General features: G+C 46.3%; 1 protein-coding gene across 1 annotated transcript in view; it reads left to right on the top strand.

Annotated features, from left to right (window-relative positions):
* The window catches only part of UNG (uracil DNA glycosylase), a 62,807-nt gene that overhangs the window by 33,826 nt on the left and 5,314 nt on the right, over window positions 1-23,667 (top strand). Inside the window, exon 6 of the mRNA XM_069759572.1 lies at window positions 9,290-9,378. Coding sequence (XP_069615673.1) covers window positions 9,290-9,378 — 89 coding nt within the window. The remainder of the gene's footprint in view (window positions 1-9,289; window positions 9,379-23,667) is intronic.

The following is a 23,667-nucleotide window of genomic DNA, read 5'->3' as shown; positions in this document are numbered from 1 at the left end:
TGGCCGATGCTGCAATATCATCGGCCATGGCTGGAAACACTTATGTGCACCCACCCCACCGATCGCCCCCCAGCCCTCCGATCTGTGCTCCGCTCCCCTGCGTCCTGTGCTCCGCTCCCCCGTCATCCTGTCCGCTCCCCCCGTGCTCCAATCACACCCCCCGTGCTCCAATCACACCCCCCCCCGCACTCCGATTTCCCTCCAAGCCCCCCCCCCCCCCCCCGCACAGCGATCCCCCACCCCCCCCCGCACAGCGATCCCCCACCCCGTGCTCCAATATACTTACCGAGCCTCCCGGAGTCCGTCCGTCTTCTTTCCTGGGCACCGCCATCTTCCAAAATGGCGGGCGCATGTGCAGTGCGCCCGCCGAATCTGCCGGCTGGCAGATTCGTTCCAGAGTGAATTTTGATCACTGATATAACCTATCTCAGTGATCAAAATAAAAAAAATAGTAAATGACCCCCCCCCCTTTGTCACCCCCATAGGTAGGGACAATAAAAAAATAAAGAATTTTTTTTTTTTTCCACTAAGGTTGGGGTAAGAACTAGGGGTAGGGTTAGGGCAGGGTTAGGGTTTGGGATGTGCACACGTATTCTGGTCCTCTGCGGATTTTTCCGCAGAGGATTTGATAAATCCGCAGTGCTAAACCGCTGTGCATTTACCGCGGTTTTTCTGCGCATTTCACTGCGGTTTTACAACTGCTATTTTCTATTGGAGCAGTTGTAAAACCGCTGCGGAATCCGCAGAAAGAAGTGACAGACTGCGGAATGTAAACCGCTGCGTTTCCGTGCAGTTTTTCTGCAGCATGTGTACAGCGATTTTTGTTTCCCATAGGTTTACATTGAACTGTAAACTCATGGGAAACTGCTGCGGATCCGCAGCGTTTTCCGCAGCGTGTGCACATACCTTTAGAATTAGGCTATGTGCACACGGTGCGGATTTAGCTGCGGATCCGCAGCAGAGTTCCATCAGGTTTACAGTACCATGTAAACATATGGAAAACCAAATCCGCTGTGCCCATGGTGTGGAAAATACCACGCGGAAACGCTGCGTTGTATTTTCCGCAGCATGTCAATTCTTTGTGCGGATTCCGCAGCGTTTTACACCTGTTCCTCAATAGGAATCCACAGGTGAAATCCGCACAAAAAACACTGGCAATCCGCGGTAAATCCGCAGGTAAAACGCAGTGCCTTTTTACCCGCGGATTTTTCAAAAATGGTGCAGAAATATCTCACACGAATCCGCATCGTTGGCACATAGCCGTTGGGTTGGAATTAGGGTTGTGGTTAGGGTTAATGGTGTGTTGGGGTTAGGGTTGGGATTAGGGTTAGGGGTGTGTTGGGGTTAGGGTTGTGATTAGGGTTACGGCTACAGTTGGGATAAGGGTTAGGGGTGTGTTGGCGTCAGAATTGAGGGGTTTCCACTGTTTAGGCACATCAGGGGGTCTCCAAACCAATTCCAGCCAATCTTGTATTCAAAAAGTCAAATGGTGCTCCCTCACTTCCGAGCCCCGAAATGTGCCCAAACAGTGGTTTACCCCCACATATGGGGTACCAGCATACTCAGGATAAACTGCGCAACAATTACTGGGGTCCAATTTCTCCTGTTACCCCTGAGAAAATAAAAAATTGCTTGCTAAAACATCATTTTTGAGGAAAGAAAAATTATTTTTTATTTTCACGGCTCTGCGTTGTAACCACACATCTAGATAAGTTCCTTGGGGGGTCTAGTTTCCAAAATGGGGTCACTTGTGGGGGGTTTCTACTGTTTAGGCACACCAGGGGCTCTGCAAACGCAACGTGACGCCCGCAGACCATTCCATCAAAGTCTACATTTCAAAAGTCACTACTTCACTTCCGAGCCCCGACGTGTGCCCAAACAGTGGTTTACCCCCACACATGGGGTATCAGCGTACTCAGGAGAAACTGGACAACAACTTTTGTGGTCCAATTTCTCCTGTAACCCTTGGGAAAATAAAAAATTCTGGGCTAAAAAATTATTTTTGAGGAAAGAAAACGTATTTATTTTCACGGCTCTGCGTTATAAACTTCTGTGAAGCACTTGAGGGTTCAAAGTGCTCACCACACATCTAGATTAGTTCCTTTGGGGGTCTAGTTTCCAAAATGGGGTCATTTGTGGGGGATCTCCAATGCATAGGCACACAGGGGCTCTCCAAACGCGACATGGTGTCCGCTAACAATTGGAGCTAATTTTCCATTCAAAAAGTCAAAAGGCGCGCCTTCCCTTCCGAGCCCTGCCGTGCGCCCAAACAGTGGTTTACCCCCACATATGAGGTATCGGCGTACTCGGGATAAATTGCTCAACAAATTTTAGGATCCATTTTATCCTATTGCCCATGTGAAAATGAAAAAATTGAGGCGAAAAGAAATTGTTTGTGAAAAGAAAGTACTTTTTCAATTTTACGGATCAATTTGTGAAACACCTGAGGGTTTAAAGTGCTCACTAGACATCTAGATAAGTTCCTTGGGGGGTCCAGTTTCCAAAATGGGGTCACTTGTGGGGGAGCTCCAATGTTTAGGCACACAGGGTCTCTCCAAACGCGACATGGTGTCCGCTAAAGAGTGCAGCCAATTTTTCATTCAAGAAGTCAAATGGCGCTCCTTCCCTTCCAAGCCCTGCCGTGCGCCCAAACAGTGGTTTACCCCCACATATGAGGTATCAGCGTACTCAGGACAAATTGGACAACAACTTTAGTTGTTCAGTTTCTCCTTTTACCATTGGGAAAATAAAAAAAATGTTGCTAAAAAATCATTTTTGTGACTAAAAAGTTAAATGTTCATTTTTTCCTTCCATGTTGCTTCTGCTGCTGTGAAGCACCTGAAGGGTTAATAAACTTCTTGAATGTGGTTTTGTGCACCTTGAGGGGTGCAGTTTTTAGAATGATGTCACTTTTGGGTATTTTCAGCCATATAGACCCCTCAAACTGACTTCAAATGTGAGGTGGTCCCTAAAAAAAATGGTTTTGTAAATTTCGTTGTAAAAATGAGAAATCGCTGGTCACATTTTAACCCTTATAACTTCCTAGCAAAAAAAAATTTTGTTTCCAAAATTGTGCTGATGTAAAGTAGACATGTGGGAAATGTTATTTATTAACTATTTTGTGTCACATAACTCTCTGGTTTAACAGAATAAAAATTCAAAATGTGAAAATTGCGAAATTTTCAAAATTTTCGCCAAATTTCCGTTTTTATCACAAATAAACACAGAATTTATTGACCTAAATTTACCACTAACATGAAGCCCAATATGTCATGAAAAAACAATCTCAGAACCGCTAGGATCCATTGAAGCGTTCCTGAGTTATTACCTCATAAAGGGACACTGGTCAGAATTGCAAAAAACGGCAAGGTCTTTAAAGGGAACCTGTCACCCCGTTTTTTGAGATTGAGCTATAAATACTGTTAAATAGGGCCTGCGCTGTGTGTTACTATAGTGTATGTAGTGTACCCTGATTCCCCATGTATGCTGAGAAATACATTACCAAAGTCGCCGTTTTCGCCTGTCAATCAGGCTGGTCTGGTCAGGTGGGCGTGTTCACAGCGCTCTTTTCTTCCCCAGCTTTCCGTTGGTGGCGTAGTGGTGTGCGCATGTCCAGAGTTCCGACTTCCCTGCGCCCACGTGAAGACACAGCGCGCGATCTGCGCTGTAATCCCTTGCATCGGTGGGGGCGGCCATCTTCCTGTGGCCGCGCGTGCGCAGATGGAGTACTCTGCTGCACGGGGCTTCAGGAAAATGGCCGCGGGCAGCCGCGCGTGCGCATTAGAGATCGCGGCGGCCATTTTCCCAAAGCCGAGATGCAAACTCGGCTTTGGGAAAATGGCCGCCGCGATCTCTAATGCGCACGCGCGGCTGCCCGCGGCCATTTTCCTGAAGCCCCGTGCAGCAGAGTACTCCATCTGCGCACGCGCGGCCACAGGAAGATGGCCGCCCCCACCGATGCAAGGGATTACAGCGCAGATCGCGCGCTGTGTCTTCACGTGGGCGCAGGGAAGTCGGAACTCTGGACATGCGCACACCACTACGCCACCAACGGAAAGCTGGGGAAGAAAAGAGCGCTGTGAACACGCCCACCTGACCTGACCAGCCTGATTGACAGGCGAAAACGGCGACTTTGGTAATGTATTTCTCAGCATACATGGGGAATCAGGGTACACTACATACACTATAGTAACACACAGCGCAGGCCCTATTTAACAGTATTTATAGCTCAATCTCAAAAAACGGGGTGACAGGTTCCCTTTAAGGTCAAAATAGGCTGGGTCATGAAGGGGTTAACCTGTGACATGCGTGGATGGGCAATATACTACGTGACTGGGCAATATACTACGTTGCTGTGCAATATATTACGTGACAGGCAATATACTACGTAACTGGGCAATATACTACGTGGCTGGACAATATACTACGTGGCTGGGCAATATACTACGTGGCTGGGCAATATACTCCGTGGCTGGGCAATATACTCCGTGGCTGGGCAATATACTCCGTGGCTGGGCAATATACTACGTGGCTGGGCAATATACTACGTGGCTGGGCAATATAATACGTGGCTGGGCAATATACTACGTCACTGGGCAATATACTACGTTGCTGTGCAATATATTACGTGACAAGCAATATACGTAACTGGGCAATATACTACGTCGCTGGGCAATATACTACGTCGCTGGGCAATATACTACGTGACTGGGCAATATACTAAGTCGCTGTGCAATATACTACGTGACTGGGCAATATACTGCGTAGCTGGGCAATATACTACGTGGCTGGGCAATATACTACGTCGCTGTGCAATATACTACGTGGCTGGGCAATATACTACGTGGCTGGGCAATATACTACGTGGCTGGGCAATATACTATGTGGCTGGGCAATATACTACGTGGCTGGGCAATATACTACGTGGCTGGGCAATATACTACGTGGCTGGGCAATATACTATGTGGCTGGGCAATATACTACGTGGCTGGGCAATATACTACGTGGCTGGGCAATATACTACGTGGCTGGGCAATATACTACGTGGCTGGGCAATATACTACGTGGCTGGCCAATATACTACGTGGCTGGCCAATATACTACGTGGCTGGCCAATATACTACGTGGCTGGCCAATATACTACGTGGCTGGCCAATATACTACGTGGCTGGCCAATATACTACGTGGCTGGCCAATATACGTGGCTGGCCAATATACTACGTGGCTGGCCAATATACTACGTGGCTGGCCAATATATTACGTGGCTGGCCAATATACTACGTGGCTGGCCAATATACTACGTGGCTGGCCAATATACTACGTGGCTGGCCAATATACTACGTGGCTGGCCAATATACTACGTGGCTGGCCAATATACTACGTGGCTGGCCAATATACTACGGGGCTGGCCAATATACTACGCGGCTGGCCAATATACTACGCGGCTGGCCAATATACTACGCGGCTGGCCAATATACTACGCGGCTGGCCAATATACTACGCGGCTGGCCAATATACTACGCGGCTGGCCAATATACTACGCGGCTGGCCAATATACTACGCGGCTGGCCAATATACTACGCGGCTGGCCAATATACTACGCGGCTGGCCAATATACTACGCGGCTGGCCAATATACTACGCGGCTGGCCAATATACTACGCGGCTGGCCAATATACTACGCGGCTGGCCAATATACTACGCGGCTGGCCAATATACTACGCGGCTGGCCAATATACTACGCGGCTGGCCAATATACTACGTGGCTGGCCAATATACTACGTGGCTGGCCAATATACTACGTGGCTGGCCAATATACTACGTGGCTGGCCAATATACTACGTGGCTGGCCAATATACTACGTGGCTGGCCAATATACTACGTGGCTGGCCAATATACTACGTGGCTGGCCAATATACTACGTGGCTGGCCAATATACTACGTGGCTGGCCAATATACTACGTGGCTGGCCAATATACTACGTGGCTGGCCAATATACTACGTGGCTCTGCTATATACTATGTGGGCGGTGCAATATACTATGTGGGCGGTGCAATATACTATGTGGGCGGTGCAATATACTACGTGGCTGGGCAATATACTACGTGACTGGGCAATATACTACGTGGCTCTGCTGTATACTACGTGGCTGGGCAATATACTACGTGGCTGTGCTATATACTAGGTGGACATGCATATTCTAGAATACCCGATGCGTTAGAATCGGGCCACCATCTAGTGTTTAATCAATGGCAAATGGTGTGCAACCAAGTATTAATTAGGGATGCCTTTATTGATGCATATGCTGTTTATTTTGTTTCTTATTTGAAATTGCAACATGTAAATTGAAAAACAACCATTAATTTACGACGTTTTGATCTGTTTTTCTTGCTCTTTTTTTTTTTTAAAGTGATTTTTCTGCTTTAGGATTTTGTTTTTCTTCCTACAGCATTCGATAAGGTGAGTTTTAGATTTTGTGCTAACTTTTTTATGAACATGGCAATACCATATGTTTTTTCCTATTTTTAATCTCTTTATTTTAAATGAGGAAGCGGGAGATTTCAACTTTCAAGTCCCCTATCGCTTATACTATATTCTGAAATACCACAGTACTGCCGTATATAGTGAAAATATTGTTCACCGAAGCTCCACACATAGCTGAGCTTCATAGGAGTACCAATATTATAGCATCCGGGGCCTTCAGCAGGCCCCTGACTGTCATTGTGATGTGAATGTGGGGTGCTGACGGATCATGAATGCCAATGCAAGCCGGTAAGCTTAAGCAGGAGCACACATTCCATTTAAATAACGTTCTCCGAGATTGACAGTGGTGTATAAATGGTTAAAAGCGGAGCTCATCTTTGGCCTTGTCTGTTAGATTGCTGCTGGCTATTCAATACAGCCTATATCTGCCACTTCTGGAGGAAGCTCTGCTCCTGAGCCCTCTGTACACTCGAATACCCCCGCACGATGAACCCACACCTTGCCACCTCGCCTGACGTTACTATTGCGTCAGAAGGATCACGTTATGCGGTCTCCCCACTTGCACCAACTTGATGATCTGCACCCCTGGGGACACGTAAAGTTGGCTTGGTAGTTTTACACACACTCCCCTGCCCACACGGGAGGTCTCTGACGTGGCACCACACTCTATCACAACCCTGTCAGGCTGAGAGACCCCTTCCACTAGCACCAGTGAAACAGCACCTGGTAGGACTTGCACCAGTTCCTCTTTAATATAAGCCTAGTCCATTAATGGGATTATTTGGGGCCAGAAACAAGCCCCGGTAGCATGGAAAGTTAAACCGACAAACAACTGTGTGGATCGAGATAAAAGAGCAGCTCAAGGTTAAAGTCAAGATTAAGGGCACACTAGACAATGCACTATATACACAATGGTCAGACATGCAAATAAAATAGTGGCAGGACAAGTTGTTTAAGCAGATGAATCATGTCAGTTACAGGTTTGATGTTATACTATGTGTGCACTTGGCCACAGGGAGCATGAGCTGCCAGCTTGTTCCTCATTCCTTCACAACACGTTACTCGAGGTGGCCCCCACTTTGGAAGTGAACCGCAAAAGTAACAGAGGCCACATGACTTTACACTAGACTATATCCTATTTGAGTCACTCCTGTCCTGTTCTCTAAACTGAACATACATCCTCTCCCCTTGCCTCTCGGAGCTAAAAACTCCAAAATCTTATTTAACGATCCCCGGGAGGCAGTTTTGGCACCATTGGATCCAGCCAAGCCGTGCCACGCGTTGGAACCAAACACAGAATGGCTACTAGGAGCCAGGTAGCAAAGCTATGTATCTCCCCACCCTGTGGTGCTAGAATGGATCGAGACCCTGGAAAGGGTTCAGTCTATTCCAGAGATCTCAAAAAATATAACCAGTGTGTGACCAGGATGTACAATAATTCCATATTCACCTTATGAAATCATAGATGACTGAACAAAGCAGTTAGACCGCATGGTATCTATTTTGCAAGCAAGCCTTTTGTTTTGAGCTGGCTCAAGGTATGAGATCTATCATTCACAGCCTTTTGAGGCTTGCTGAGCTAGGTGTCCTGTTCCAGCTGCACATGGTAAGAATAACATGCCAAATAGCATACAAATAAATAACATAAAATTATATCTCCACTATTCTTCACACACTATAATTATGTACTTATAATATTGCGTTACGGGGTTTAAAACATTATTTTGTATGAAGTCAATTTTGTTGTGCATTGTATTTGTTAGGTTCCTTCCAAATTAACAGAGTACTGCCGTGATCTGAAACATGAGCATGTATCCTTTTGCATCCTGATTAGTGATGAGCGAATAAACTCGTTACTCGAGATTTCCCGAGCACGCTCGGGGGTCCTCCGAGTATTTTTTAGTGCTCGGAGATTTAGTTTTCATCGCCGCAGCTGAATGATTTCATCTGTTAGCCAGCATCAGTACATGTGGGGGTTGCCTGGTTGCTAGGGAATGTAATCAAGCTGGCTAACAGATGTAAATCATTCAGCTGCGGTGATGAAAACTAAATCTCCGAGCACTAAAAAATACTCGGAGGACACCCGAGCGTGCTCGGGAAATCTCGTAACTAGTATATTCGCTCATCACTAATCCTGATCTGCCATTAAAAATAGCAAAATGGCCTAAACTTGTCCTTGTGAAAAATTACTCTTGTGCCATTTGCTCATTGTCTAGAGTCAGTGGGCTGTCTGTGTGCAGTCAATTATGAACAGAAAATTATTAAACTAAATGTACTAGCGTAAGAATAAAAAATTAATCTTGCACCGTCCTAGTCCACATTGCGGCAGTGCTAGTCTTAATGGCAGGTGCCATCAAGCAGCTGGAGCTGCACAGGGACAATTTGCGGACACGACTGCCCTGAGAAAAGACGTTCATCTGAATGTAGCCAAGACTCCTTTCAATACCAACAACATGGCAGTCATTTAAGAAATCACATCCACATGCAGTACAATTTTTTTTTTTTGTGTGTTCTGTTTTTTTTATTCCCAAATTTAATCTGTGCTATGGTGCTGGTTTTTTAATCTGCAGCATATCAATATTATATTGTGAAGTTAATTCCCTTCATTGAAAATCTGTGAAACCTGCATGAAAACCCACATGCCACACATGAGGATTCGTGGTGATTTTCAGTGGATTTATGATCATAATATAATGAGATGTAGTTTTACTAATTTTGTTTGGAAATATCATCAGGCTAATCTTTGTGTCCACCTTCAGTTAAAAAGTTGTCTTATTTAACTCAAAATGTCCATTTTTCCCTTTCAGCTTGGAAAATATGTACAAGGAGCTGCAGACAGATATTGAGGGCTTTGTGCACCCAGGACATGGAGATCTAACCGGGTGGGCTAAGCAAGGTAAAACTAATGTAACTAGTACTTTTGGGCTATGTTCACATAACGTATCCTACTTGGAAGAACTTGCATCCCATGGACATCACTCAGAACAATGTTATTCAATTGGGCTGTTAAGTTAGATTTTTTAAAATTTTATTTATTTTTTTTTATTTACACGTATCAAATGTTTGCGTGACCAGAATCATATAACATGCACTTGTCTTATCCATCATTTGGATGAGACTCGCCTATTCAAGTCTGTTGGTGCTCACCCAAAAAAAAACCATATCTTTATACAGATCATTTTTTATTGATACCTTGTAATTCTTAACATAAACTATTTTTGGTCCCTTGAATTTTATTCACGGCTGATTTGTGATGAGCGCAAGTGCTTGGGTGTGCACAGAGTAATGCAGTTGCTCGAGTGACATGTTCTAGTCCCTGCGGCTGCATGTTTCGCAGCTGTTAGACAGCCACAAGACATGCAGGGATTGCCCATGTTTGTCAAACAACCCTTGCATGTTTTATGGCAGTCACAGCCGCAGAACCTGCGACCTCGGGGACTCTTAACATGTTACTCGAGCACCCGTGATACTCTATGCACACCTGACTAATGAGCACTTGCGCTCATCCCTATTGCTGATTTAAAAATCGGATGCCATATCGATGAAAAGGTGTTTTTCTTTTTTGTTTTTTGTTTTTTGTCATAACAGTCGAATGAAGTTTTTTTTTTTTTTTTTTTTCCCGTCTGGTCATTTGAAGTTCGTATCTCATGAAGTTAAAAGGAATCTGCCAGAAGGATTTCTCCCCAAAAGCTATATGTGCTTGTATATCTTTGAAAGATAAGTCCAGCAGTATCACTTTACAAGTCCAGTCCTTTCCTCCCTTACTGAGAAATCAGCTCTTGAATTTGAATTGATATGCAAATTAGGCTAAAGAGCTGCTATTTGTAGATCTGAAGCTTCTGTCACTCCAGCTCTATTCCCTGCCCAGTCCCGCCACTGCCTCCTGCTTGACTGACGGCCTCTATACTGTGTGACTTGGGTTGGGAATAAAGTTGGAGTGATGGAGGCTTCATCTACAGCAGTGTTTCCTAAACTCCAGTCCTCACTGACCCCACGGGTCATGTTTTATGAATTTACATAGTGTTGCACAGGTGAGACAATTCCTGATGCCTTGATGATACTTCCACTACTTGCACAATACTAAGGAAATCCTGAAAACATGACCCTTGTTGTCCGTGAGGACTGGAGTTTGGGAAACGCTGATCTACAGTCTCAATTGCATATGAATTAAAACTCTGATTTCTAAATAATTGAATGGACTGGCCACGTAAAGGTATTTCTGAACTTGTTTTTGAAAGGCTGATCGAAATTTTTTTTATCTTTACGTAACCAAAATTCTTTACATTGTGTGCGTGTGATACATATACTTCATTCTGAAAAAAATAATCCTTAAAGGGAGTCTATAACCCCACAAAATTTAATAAAACTATTCAGAACTTCCTAAAGGGAACTTGGACCCTATAAATATCATAATACACTGTGTACAGAATTATTAGGCAAGTTGTATTTTAGATGATTATTTTTATTATTGATCAATGACTACCGTATGTTCTCAATCAACCCAAAAGACTCATAAACATGAAAGCTTAATATTTTTGGAAGTTGGAGTGGTTGTTTTTTTTTAGATTTGGCTATGTTAGGAGGATATCTGTGTGTGCAGGTAACTATTACTGTGCAGAATTATTAGGCAACTTAATAAAAACCAAATATATTCCCATCTCACTTGTTTATTTTCATCAGGTAAACCAATATAATTGCACAAAATTTAGAAATAAACATTTCTGACATGCAAAAACAAAAATTAGTGACCAATATAGCCACCTTTCTTTATGATGACACTAACAGCCTTCCATCCATAGATTGTCAGTTGCTTGATCTGTTTACGATCAACATTGCATGCAGCAGCCACCACAGCCTCCCAGACACTGTTCTGAGAGGTGAACTCTGTTCCCTCCCTGTAGATCTCACATTTTATGAGGGACCACAGGTTCTCTATGGGGTTCAGATCAGGTGAACAAGGGTGCCATGTCATTATTTTTTCTTCTTTGAGACCTTTACTGGCCAGCCATGCTGTGGAGTAGTTGGAGGCATGTGATGGAGCATTGTACTGCATGAAAATCATGTTTTTCTTGAACAATACCGACTTCTTCCTGTACCACTGCTTGAAGAAGTTGTCTTCCAGAAACTGGCAGTAGGTCTGGGAGTTGAGCTTCACTCCATCCTCAACCCGAAAAGGTCCCACAAGTTCATCTTTTATGATACCAGCCCATACCAGTACCCCACCTCCACCTTGCTGGCGTCTGAGTCGGAGTGGAGCTCTCTTCCCTTTACTGATCCAGTCTCTGGCCCATCAAGAGTCACTCTGATTTCATCAGTCCATAAAACATTTGAAAAGTCAGTCTTAAGATATTTCTTGGCCCAGTCTTGATGTTTTATCTTATGTTTCTTGTTCAAAGGCGGTCGTTTTTCAGCCTTCCTTACCTTGGCCATGTCCCTGAGTATCGCACACCTGGTGCTTTTTGTTACTCCAGTAGCGTTGCAATTCTGAAATATGGCAAAACTGGTGGCAAATGGCATCTTGGCAGCTTCTCGCTTGATTTTCCTCAATTCATGGGCAGTTATTTTGCGCCTTTTTTGCCCAACACGCTTTTTGCGACCCTGTTGGCTATTTGCCATGAAACGCTTGATTGTTTGGTGATCATGCTTCAAAAGTTTGGCAATTTCAAGACTGCTGCATCCCTCTGCAAGACATCTCACGATTTTGGACTTTTCAGAGCATGTCAAATCTCTTCTGACCCATTTCGCCAAAGGAAAGGAAGTTGCCTAATAATTAAGCACACCTTATATAGGGTGTTGATGTCATTAGACAACACCCCTCCTCATTACAGAGATGCACATCACCTGATTTACTTAATTGGTAGTTGGCTCTCAAGCCTGAACAGCTTGGAGTAGGACAACATGTATAAAAGTATCAAGTGATCAACGTGCCTAATAATTCTGCACACAGTGTAGTACTGTAAATGTTAGGAAATTTGTTGTATAGAAAACCATTTTATTACGTGTGTAAATGAAAGGATTTTTGTGCACTCTTGGCATGGCCAAGTGCTTGGGCCACTTCTCTGCCCCCTGAATTGCCATCCTCTGCCCCTCCCCTCAGAATTGACTACGCTTGTTTTGATGTAAATCCCCACACACTAACACTGCAGCAGCAGAATTCTCATCCTATTCTGTGTACCTGCCACATGATACATGCAAAATCACACAGCAGGACAGGTTGGGCAGATGACAACGCGCGCACACACAGACGTTGGTTGTGTACATGCTCGTCCTCCTCTTTTGTGTAGCGGCCGCTCACTACACGCAGGAGGTACAAACACCCGTGCACACACACTAACATTGTGTGGGTTCTCATACCCACTCCTGTGAATATTCGCAGCCCACTGCAATGTGATTCTGTATACAGCAAACATACTTTATTTCGGGAGAAGAATGAGAATTCTACCCCTGCACACAATGTCAGTATGTGCATGGCTGGAGATTTAGATCAGGCTGTACACCAAAGCAAGTGCTGTCACTGAAAACGTGCATCGAACACTTGGCCACCAAGTTTACTAAACCCTACATTCCCTATGTGAAGGTCTAAATTGTTCAATTTCGGATTAAAGGGAACCTGTCACCCCCAAAATTGAAGGTGAGCTAAGCCCACCAGCATCAGGGGCTTATCTACAGCATTCTGTAATGCTGTAGATAAGCCCCCGATGTAACCTGAAAGAGGAGAAAAAGAGGTTAGATTATACTCACCCAGGGGCGGTCCCGCTGCGGTCCGGTCAAATGGGTGTCTCAGGTCCACTCCGGTGCCTCCTATCTTCATTCCATGACGTCCTCTTCTGGTCTTCACACCGTGGCTCCGGCGTACTTTGTCTGCCCTGTAGAGGGCAGAGCAAAGTACTGCAGTGCGCAGGCGCCGGGCCTCTGACCTTTCCAGCGCCTGCGCACTGCAGTACTTTGCTCTGCCCTCAACAGGGCAGACAAATTACGCCGGAGCCGGAGCCTCGGCGTGAAGACCAGAAGAGGACGTCATGGAATGAAGATGGGAGGCGCTGTTCCGGACCTGAGACACCCATCGGAGCGGGACCACCCCTGGGTGAGTATAATCTAACCTCTTTTTCTCCTCTTTCAGGTAACATCGGCGGCTTATCTACAGCATTACAGAATGCTGTAGATAAGCCCCTGATGACGGTGAGCTTACCTCACCATTGATTTTGGGGTGACAGGTTCCCTTAAAGGGTAACAGATTAAGTGCATTGTCTATTACATGGAAAACACATCTTAAATGCTGTAATTCCCCATGTAAAATAAAAAAATAAATAAAAATGTTCCTGCCACACAGGTGCTAATTCAGTGCTGTTGTGAATAGGAAATTGCGGACTGTCACCACCAAATAATAGGGTTGTGCGCTGCACACAAAATATAAACTTGAAAGAAAGGAGAAAGAGTGGTGTATGGAAAGCACCAGTAACCCTAATGACTAAAATAAAAAACTTTGGTACTGTAACAAGTGCAATCATTTTATTGAAAAAATGATATGAACACATACTGTTAAAAGAATATTTAAAAGGCAGAAAAAATGTTTTGCGTTTTGTTTTTTTGTTATACACATAACCAGTTCCTAACATGTAATAAAAAATAAGATCAAAGCATTCTTCATAGCAGCCGCAATAAAACTGAACAAGTGTAATAGGTACAAGGGTATGGTCACAATTGACCTCAATAATTAAAGGGGTTGTCCACTACTTTCAACTAACCCCCCAATGTATCCCCCCTGGGGCCCCTAATGAATTGTGTAAATACTTTCCGTTTTCGCCTGTGAGCGGCGCTATGCTCGCGGCTGAGTCCGGGTCACGTGACCCCCCCCCAGGCTGCAGCCGCCGCTAATTTCCGCCGATGTCACGTCAATTTCCAGACTCTGGAAATTGACGTGACGTCATGAGAAGGCGTGACCAGCTGCCACAGACAGCGGTCACTCATCAAGAGTGACTGGGCTGTGGGTGGCACTGGGGGCTGCGGGCTGGGCAGGGATTGGCGGGTGCCGGAATGTGCGGGTGCCGGGGGTCTGCGTGCCGGCGCCGGAGGTCTGCGTGCCAGCGCCGGGATGTCCGGGCGCTGGGGGTCTGCGTTCCGGCGCCGGGATGTGCGGGAACCGGGGGTCTGCGTGCCGGCGCCGGGATGTGCTGGGGTCTGCGGGTGTGTGCAGTGGGTCTGTGTTTTTTTTGTTGTTTTTTTTTTAAATTTTTTTAAACAAACATTGTTCATTAACCCCTTTCTGCCAGCTGACGGAATAGTACGTCAGCTGGCAGTATCCCCCACTTTGAGGTGGGCTTCGGCGGTGAGCCCACTTCAAAGCCGCAACATGTCAGCTGTTTTCAATACAACAAAAAAAAATTACATGATTGCTAAACGGCGTAGCGAGAAAAAAAAATCAAAAGCCAAAATAGTTTTTTTTTGTTGCCGCGACATTGCATTAAAATGCAATAACGGGCGATCAAAAGAACGTATCTGCACAATAGTGGTATCATTAAAAACGTCAGCTTGGCACGCAAAAAATTAGCCCTCTGATGCTACGGGTATCGGAAAATGGCGCAATTATTTTATTTCTTTTTAGCAAAGTTTGGAATTTTTTTTTTCACCACTTAGATAAAAAAATAACCTAGACGTATTTGGTGTCTATGAACTCGTAATGACCTGGAGAATCATAATGGTAGGTCAGTTTTATGCTGTGTGCACACATTGCAGATTTGGGTGCAGAATTTTCTGCACAATATCTGCATCTGCTTGCAGAAAACGCAGCTGCGTTTTCTCTATCGCCTCATTGGGGGACACAGGAAACCATGGGTGTATGCTGCTGCCACTAGGAGGCTGACACTATGCAAATAAAAAAGTTAGCTCCTCCTCTGCAGTGTACACCCTACCGACAGGAAGTAGGATAATCAGTTTAGCTTAGTGTCAGTAGGAGGTGGACACGGGTCTTTCATTAGACCCTTATCTACCTCAATGTGCGTCGTTTTTTCTTACAGGTTTTTCGGAGGGATACAGGGTGAACAGTCACACCTGTAGTCCCACAATACGGACTATGAGTACGGCGTGTACTGCCACCCCGTATCCTCATAGATCCCTCTCCAGGACCAAGATCCTAGCATACAAGCGTGCTTAGAAGTCCGGTCCTGGCTCCGTCCCCCACCCACTCGCCCACCAGAGCCTGTCGGTTGGAGGAGACGAGGACGTCCATCACAGCTCCGTGGACGTCTCATTCCCCTCAGGTTAGTAACGGCGTGGGATGTTTAGGTGAGTATTTTCCCCTCCCATTCCCAGATCACTCACAGTGTGGGGGAGCAGGTCGCTTTAGAAATGCGCTGCACGATTTTTACCTTTTATTTTTATTGGGGATCTTAGAGCCACACGGGCAGAACCGCATCGCACGAAGGCCGGTCAGGCACCCGCGCTCCCTCCTGAGCTGCGCCATTTTTTTCCACCGTGAAGGACTGCTAGGGACGCTGGATCTGTCCCCTTCTTCGGCGGCCGCAGTGCTCTCCCTTCAGCCGCACTGGTCGGCGGCCGCAATGTCTCCACTTTCAGCGCGACAGCCTGGCAGGCTGCCGCACCACTTCCCCCTGCGGCCGCACTGCTCGGCGGCCACATTGCATCCTGCTTCTGCGCGGCAGCCTTGGCAGGCTGCCGCGCTGCTTAGTCCCTGCAGCGCACTGCACCGGCGCCGCGATTCTCCTCTTCGGCGGCGCTGGCCTCTAATTTAGGTCCCGGCTTCGGCCGGGGCCTACTTCCGGCGCCGCGACTCCACCACTTCCGGTTTGTTCAGGCGGGCTTTTCTCCCGCCCGACAACCCTCTCCCCGCATTCTCCGCCCACCAGCGCCATCTTGGTGCTCCTGGGTGCTCATCAGACTCCGCCCTCCCCACTTCGCTGGTGCCACACATCGCCACTCCAGCGCGCAGTCTGGCATTTTTTTTTTTTTTCCTGCGGTTCCTCTTCTTGAATTGCGGCAGGAGCTCATATCGCCTCCATTTTCTTCTACTATGAGTAGCTCAGCACTGTAGACCTCTGTCCCCCCCGAAACCCCCGTCTCCTAACCCTCTAAGAATCCGTGCAGCCACTGGCTGTGGAGCATAGTGGGATTGTAGAGCCGTGCAGTCACTGGCATAATGCGTGATAGTACTCTAAAGCAGTGCAGTCGATGGGTATCAGTACTCTAGTGCTGTGCAGTCACTGGCATAATACGTAATAGTACTCTAGACCCGTGCAGCCACCGGCATAATACATAATAGTACGCTGGAGCCGTACTATCACTGGCGTAGTAGCACTCTATAACCGTACAGTCACTGGATAGTGGTACTCTAGAGCCATGCAGTCGCTGGTGTAATAAGTGCCCTAGAGCCGGGCAGTTACCAGCGGGGTATGGCAGTATGCCCCACGCTGCCGGCATCGGTGCCACTGTCCACCCCTCACTCTCCACAGGGAGAGGGATCATTATAAAACGTGCCATATGGCATTCACTTCGTAGAAGGTTTTCCGTTTTGTCACACTACTGTTGTGGTTTCTGCTATTGCAGATCTGTGCCTTGATCTTCAGCAGTGCGAGTTTCGGCTATTTCTCTAGACATAGTGATGCTAGAGCCCTGGCATATCGAAAGTTTCCTTATCTCCTGCTCAGGAGCACTCGCCCTCCATCTCCCTGCAGCCCCCTCCGGATGCAAGCATTACTCTGCTCTAAGCAGAGGGGAGCGGCTCCTACCCACTTCATGACTGCAGTGTTCGGACCTAACTTCCAGCTGGTTAAGAGTCCGTATTTCCCAGCAATGTCGGCCGTGGCTCAGTGGATAAAGAATCTGACCACATATCGCAGGCGCAAGGTTTGAACTCGGGTTCACAACAGAGAGTAGAGTTTAGTCTTCCTGTTGACAAGCCTACTGTCCTACCTTCAGGAGAACGAGCACGGCAGGACATACTTCAAGACAGACTCCGTGGTGCGGCTTACTACACGGAAGCTGTTATTCTGCCTAATGCCGTCAGGTATCATGACCTAGACCGCTACACAGAATCAACTCTCTCCTATACCCTTCTCCAGGGTTCTCTCCATGCTGATTTAGTCAGGATACCGAGAGCCGATCGCAGCAGGATACCGAGAGCCGATCGCAGCACGAGAGCCGATCGCAGCAGTACTCTATCCGCCACAGTCTCAGGATACGGAGAGCCGATCGCAGCACTATAGCCGATCGCAGCAGTACTCTATCTGCCATAGCCGCAGGATACCGAGAGCTGATCGTAGTGGTGCTCTATCTGCCATAGTCGCAGGATACTGAGAGCCGATCGCAGCAGTACGCAATCCTCCATCCAGGTTGCTCACGCACCACCTTCCAGGTACAGTACGGTATTTGAAGCTGTCTTTTCTTCATCGGATAAGACGTTTCTTGGATTGACCACTGCAGTGGTACTGGCATTCTGTACTGTATTCAGGTAGGTCAGACGAACTCTCCTATTCCTCCCGTTCGATTGCAGCAGTACTCTGTCCGCTAGCCAGGTTTTAGATGTCATCCTCCAGACACATTTAGTCTATACCTGCCGTCTTTCCAGTGGTTTAGACGTGCCCGAGATCGAGTACTGCATTGGTCCTGCTCTTTTGCTCCAGAGTCAGGTGAGTCAGTAACGCTCTCTATCACGCTCTTATGGGTCCTTTGCAGATTCTGCCTAGGCTCCCCTCTAGTCACCACTCAGAGGGAGGTGCCCGGTATCCATCACTTCTGGCTGGCTGCCGCAGCGGTTACAATCCGCTTTCAGGTGAGTCAGAGACGCAACCTTTGCCGTGTGTTTCAGGGTCAATATCGTCTGTAGTCTATTAACAGTTAAGCAGAAGATCTACCACATACCACAAGGTGGACCTCAGTGCCACAGGGTTGACCACAGTGGCAGCATAAGTGGCCTGTCCATTTTCAGGTAGGTCGGACACGCTGGTCTCGGGTACCGACTGGTCGCAGCCTTTCTTCAGCCACGCACTGGGCCTTAATTACGTGTTGTTCCCCAGGGGCCTTCCTCTCCATCTGGTTATTCGGACCTATCACTACCTATCCAGTAGGTCAGTTTACAGTGCGGTCCTTGGTCTATCTGCACTATCCAGTACGTTACTCCTATCAGTGCGTTACTCCTATCATATATGATTTACAGTATTATACGTTCAGACTGTCTCTTACGGAGTCAGAGCCCATATAATACCTTGACTCATGATTGTTCACGGCACTATTCTAGGGGTCTTTGAACTTCCTCAATACAGAGCTTCCATTTTATGTGTCAGCACTTACCTCTTCTTTCTTACAGACACTGGATTAAACCTCGAGCAGCTCTGGGATTTGTTTCCGACCGTGGCAGGAACAGGTTCTCCCACCTCGGATAGGAATGGTATCTTACTCTGTGCAAGCATCATCCAGTGTAGAAGGCTGCTCCACGCCTGGATCCGATGATGGGGTTTTGGTGATAATACGTTCCTTCCTTCAGCAGGATTCGTATCCTTTTCACCGTTATTCTCCGTTGTGTGGTGTCTTATACCTAGGTAAGTAGATCCACACGCTAGAACCCTCTCCCCGTTCCAGAAGGTCCGGGTCTGATAGAGTCACTCATGTCGTCATAGGTAAGGATCTTCCTTTTGGCAGTCAAGTTTTTTTCTGGGGCCTATGTACTCCTTCCTAGGGCCAACTTCCCATGGAATTGACATTCTCCAGGTTTTCCATGGACTATCCTCCTTTGACTGCTCATATCCGATTGTGCTTATCAATGCCCATCTTGTCTACATTTTCCATAGTCCCTATTAACCACCTTCATCCCCGTTCGCTTAAGTTAAGCTTCCTGATGGATCTGAGTCTGCGGAATCGTCTGGTAGCCTCCGTTCTATCTACTTAGACGTGCAAGAGGTGGTCTCTTCAAACGGTTCTTCCTTTCTGATCCGTTTTGTTGATGTAGCAGAGCCTGCATTGCTGAGCTGAGATCCAGGGTTTTCACCCGAGGTCCCCTTCAGTACGGCTTCAGCGTTTTGCTCTCTAGCATGTCCTCAGTACCTTACTCTCAAGTTTTTTTCTTGTAATTTCAATTTAATGGTCTTTTCTGGGGTTTCTCTTGGAATCCTTAGTCCCGCCGTACCAAAGACGGAAGAGTCTCGGTTTCCTATATTCCCTCTCTTCTGAGCTTACTGCGAACTGGATCTCTTCTCCGTTTCTGGGCCTTCCGGTTTCCAGATTTCCCACCGATACAGTCCTTCTCTTCCAGAGAGAGCATCCCTCAAGGATACCTATGGCGGACTAATAGTCCATGGTGAAGTCGACCATTGAAGTGTCCGCCGCTACTTTGTGCCCTGCCTTTGTCTCCCTTGCGGACTAATTTACTCTTGCAAGGAAGTACATGGTATCCGCCCCCGCGGATGCCGCTGCAGGTGCTGCTTGGACATCCAGCAATCTGGTGCCTATCCGTAGGACCCCTTTTGATTAAGGCATGGCAGGACTTATCCTCTAGGAGGTCCCTCACCAGCTTGCCTTCCGAGGGTTTTCCATCAGTGTGGCTCCATCTTGAACCAATTATTAAGGAGGTCATTGGAGGGACAAGTTTTCTTCTCCCTCAGACTAAACCTCGTTGTTCTCCTGGGACCGCGTGTGCTTTCCTTTATCTTATGAAAGCCTTTACCCAGGCCCTCCTTTTCTTCAAGACATCGGACATTTTTGCGAGGGGCAGGTTCTTTTTCGTTTTATACCTTCCTTTTCAGGCTTTCTATCACTTCCAGAGTCTGTGGCGGAAGTTTTGTACATTCTGTGGATCACAGGTTCTGTGCTCTGCCCTTACCTTGCCGAGGTTCTCCATGGCTCTGTCCATTGTTCTTGATTCCCTTCCTTTCATCCTGCTCGGACTCATCCTTCGTAGCTTTCGCTCATCACGCTACCGGGTCAGGGCGGGGTGCATCTAGCCAGCTAAGGCCCCCCTTTTCAGTATACGGGCTCGGCGTAGAGGCTCTCCGGCCTCCAAATCAACGTATGCCCGCAAAATCCGGTCAGCAATGTTTAGATTTACCAGGTCAGAGCAGTGCTCCTCCTTCCAGGTTTAAGGCGCACTCTACCCGGGCAGTGGGCGCCTCCTGGCAGTGCACATATTGGGCCTCTGCCTTGCACCTCTACAGACCGATGATCGGTCCTCCACATGTTCGCGAAACTTCCATGCCTAGCTTCGGCGTATGCCGGCTTAGGTAGGAAGATCTTGCAGGTGACAGTGGTGAATTCCTCTGACCTAGATTGGAGTGGACTGCTGTTCCCACCCCAGGGACTGCTTTGGGACGTCCCATGGTTTCCTGTGTCCCCCAATGAGGCGATAGAGAAAACAGGATTTTTGGTTGCTTACCGTAAAATCTGTTTCTCGGAGCCTTCATTGGGGGACACAGCACCCTCCCAAGTTGAACAGCTCTGTTTACTGTGTTATACTGTTAACGTTTGAGTTCTTTGAACACTCTGAGTGTTTGAAACTGTTAAACTGTAAAGCGCTGCGGAATTTGTTGGCGCTATATAAAGATTATTAGTATTATATTATTATTCTTTCTCATTTACACGTTGCTTCTCCTACTGCTTTCTCACTAACTGATTATCCTACTTCCTGTCGGTAGGGTGTACACTGCAGAGGAGGAGCTAACTTTTTTATTTGCATAGTGGCAGCCTCCTAGTGGCAGCAGCATACACCCATGGTTTCCTGTGTCCCCCAATGAAGGCTCCGAGAAACAGATTTTACGGTAAGCAACCAAAAATCCTGTTTTTTATGCATTTTTTTCACGGTTTTTGCGTGTTTATGATGCGGGTTTTTTGAGCGATTTTGATGCAGTTCCTGGTGCATTTTTTGCGCGGTTTTGATTCAGGTTTTTGATGCTTTTAATGCAGTTTTTGGTGCGGTTTTGATGCAGTATTTGGTGCGGTTTTGATGCAGCTTTTGGTGCGGTTTTCATCCGTTTTTGATGCAGTTTTTGCTGCGGTTTTGATGCATTTCTGGTGCATTTTTTGCATGGTTTTGATTTTTTAAATTTTTTGTGTGCGGTTTTTGTGCGTTTTTGTATGCGTTTTTGAAAGCTAAATAAAGATGTATTATTGAACAAAAAAAAAGATTTGGATGTCATTATTGTCCAACCTCCTCTGTTACATTTGTCCAACCTACACTCAATTACACACAGACTTATAGATGATAGATGAAATGGATAGACAGATCTACATATAGATAGATCTATAGATGCATACATCTATCTATTCATATATCTATCTATAGATGTATCTTGATAGATATATCTATTGATAGATGTATGGATAGTGTAGGGTGCGTGTCCACTGTCCGGATTACATCCGAATTAGCTGCAGATTGAATGCTGCGTACTTGTAGTCCCATCGGATGATGCCTGCACACACACCCCAAAAGACCCCCCCCCCCCCCGAACAGTCCCGCACACACCCACTGCCCACACACTTCCCTCCTCCCGAACTGGAGCGTTTCTCGGACCCACATCCGCAGCAAAAAACCCTGCAGATCTGCAATCAAATCCGCAACGTGTGCACACAGTCTTGGCATTTAGTGAACCTAGCAAAAAAGCCAAGCAAAAAACAAGTGTGTGATTGCACTTTTTTTGCAATTTCATCGCACTTTGAATTTTTTTCACATTTTCTGTTACACGACATGGTAAAACCAATGATGTCGTTCAAAAGTAAAACTTGTCCCGCAAAAGATAAGCCCTCACATGGCCATATTGACCGAAACATTATGGCTCTGGAAAGAAGGGGAGCGATAAACGAAAAAAGCTCCAGGGGTGAAGGGGTTTAGGAACATGGATATTGACATATCTATGTAAATAGACATAGATAGATACATTATCCATCCATCCATCCATCCATCCATCCATCTGTGTGTAATGGAGTGTGGGTTAGAAAAATGTAAAAGAGGAGGTTGGACAGAAATGACATCACAAATCTTTTTGAAGATAGAGGAGGGAGGGGTTTGGGTGTATTTTGAAGTGGGTGTGCTAGGTTGGGGCTTAGTGGCCAGTGCAATGCATCATGGAACTTGTAGTATTAGAGCACAATAACTCAGGAGAAAGGAAGTTGTCGATTAACCCCATGAGAGCTGGATACAGCACTGAAGATGTGCTGCTACAGCATGATAAAAGGTAATACTGCTAAAATAAACACAGTGGATGTTTTCAGTGGCACATAATAGCAAGATTAATGAAAAAAATATATATATATTGTAGTGGACAACTTCTTTAAGTGTAATTAAATTATGAAGTATACAATAGCTGAACCAAGAGAATAAAGTAAAATAATTGAATGAAGATAATACCAAATAATAAGTCCAAATCAAAAATGTGGTTGCGTGACCTGAAATGGAACCTATAGATTGAGGGAGAGAGAAAAATGCCCCACGTGATACGCCATCCTCTATGGCTTCCTCAGGCGTCCAGTAATGTTGGCGCCAGGTCTGCAGGCACTCATTTGACATTGGCTGCCACTGATCGCTATCCCACATGACCAGTGCTAACAATGTCATGCAAGCGCCTACAGACCTGGTGCCGAGATCACTAGAACGGCACCTGTTTGCAAGGTGAGTATAATGCCACGTTCAGTATTTGGTCAGTATTTTACATCCGCATTTGTAAGCCAAAATCAGGAATGGGTAATAAATACAGACGTGGTGATGGTGACGTATTCTACTTTTTCCCTGATTGTTCCACACCTGAATTTGGCTTACAGATACGGATGAAAAGTTACCGAACGTGTGAACATGGCCTAAGAGTGTTTTTTTGTTGTTGTTTTTTTTTTTTACATAGAGTACACCAGCATTTAAAGGGAACCTGTCACGTTGTAAATGGCTTCAAATCTCCATGTTGGTAGCGTTAGTAAGGTGCCTGGCCGCGGTACCCGAAGAAAATGAACTTTATTACTCCCGGGAGCTGCCAGCATTGAATCATGCATGTCGGCACAGCTGCAGTCACTGAGGCGCTGCTGTCACTGAGGCACTGCAGAGTCGGCTGTCAGTCATAGTGCTGGGGCGTGCCTACAGCTGCCGCTCACAGTGCTGTAAGAGGTGACTGTAGCCATGCCTGTATGTCTCATAGTACCTTCCTAACACTATTAACCTGCAGATTAATTCAGTATCTGCAAGTTAAGAGCGTTAGCAGAT

This window comes from Ranitomeya imitator, chromosome 1 (genome assembly GCF_032444005.1).
Source record: "Ranitomeya imitator isolate aRanImi1 chromosome 1, aRanImi1.pri, whole genome shotgun sequence".
Classification (NCBI taxonomy): domain Eukaryota; kingdom Metazoa; phylum Chordata; class Amphibia; order Anura; family Dendrobatidae; genus Ranitomeya; species Ranitomeya imitator.
This window is presented reverse-complemented; position numbering and strand designations above follow the sequence as displayed.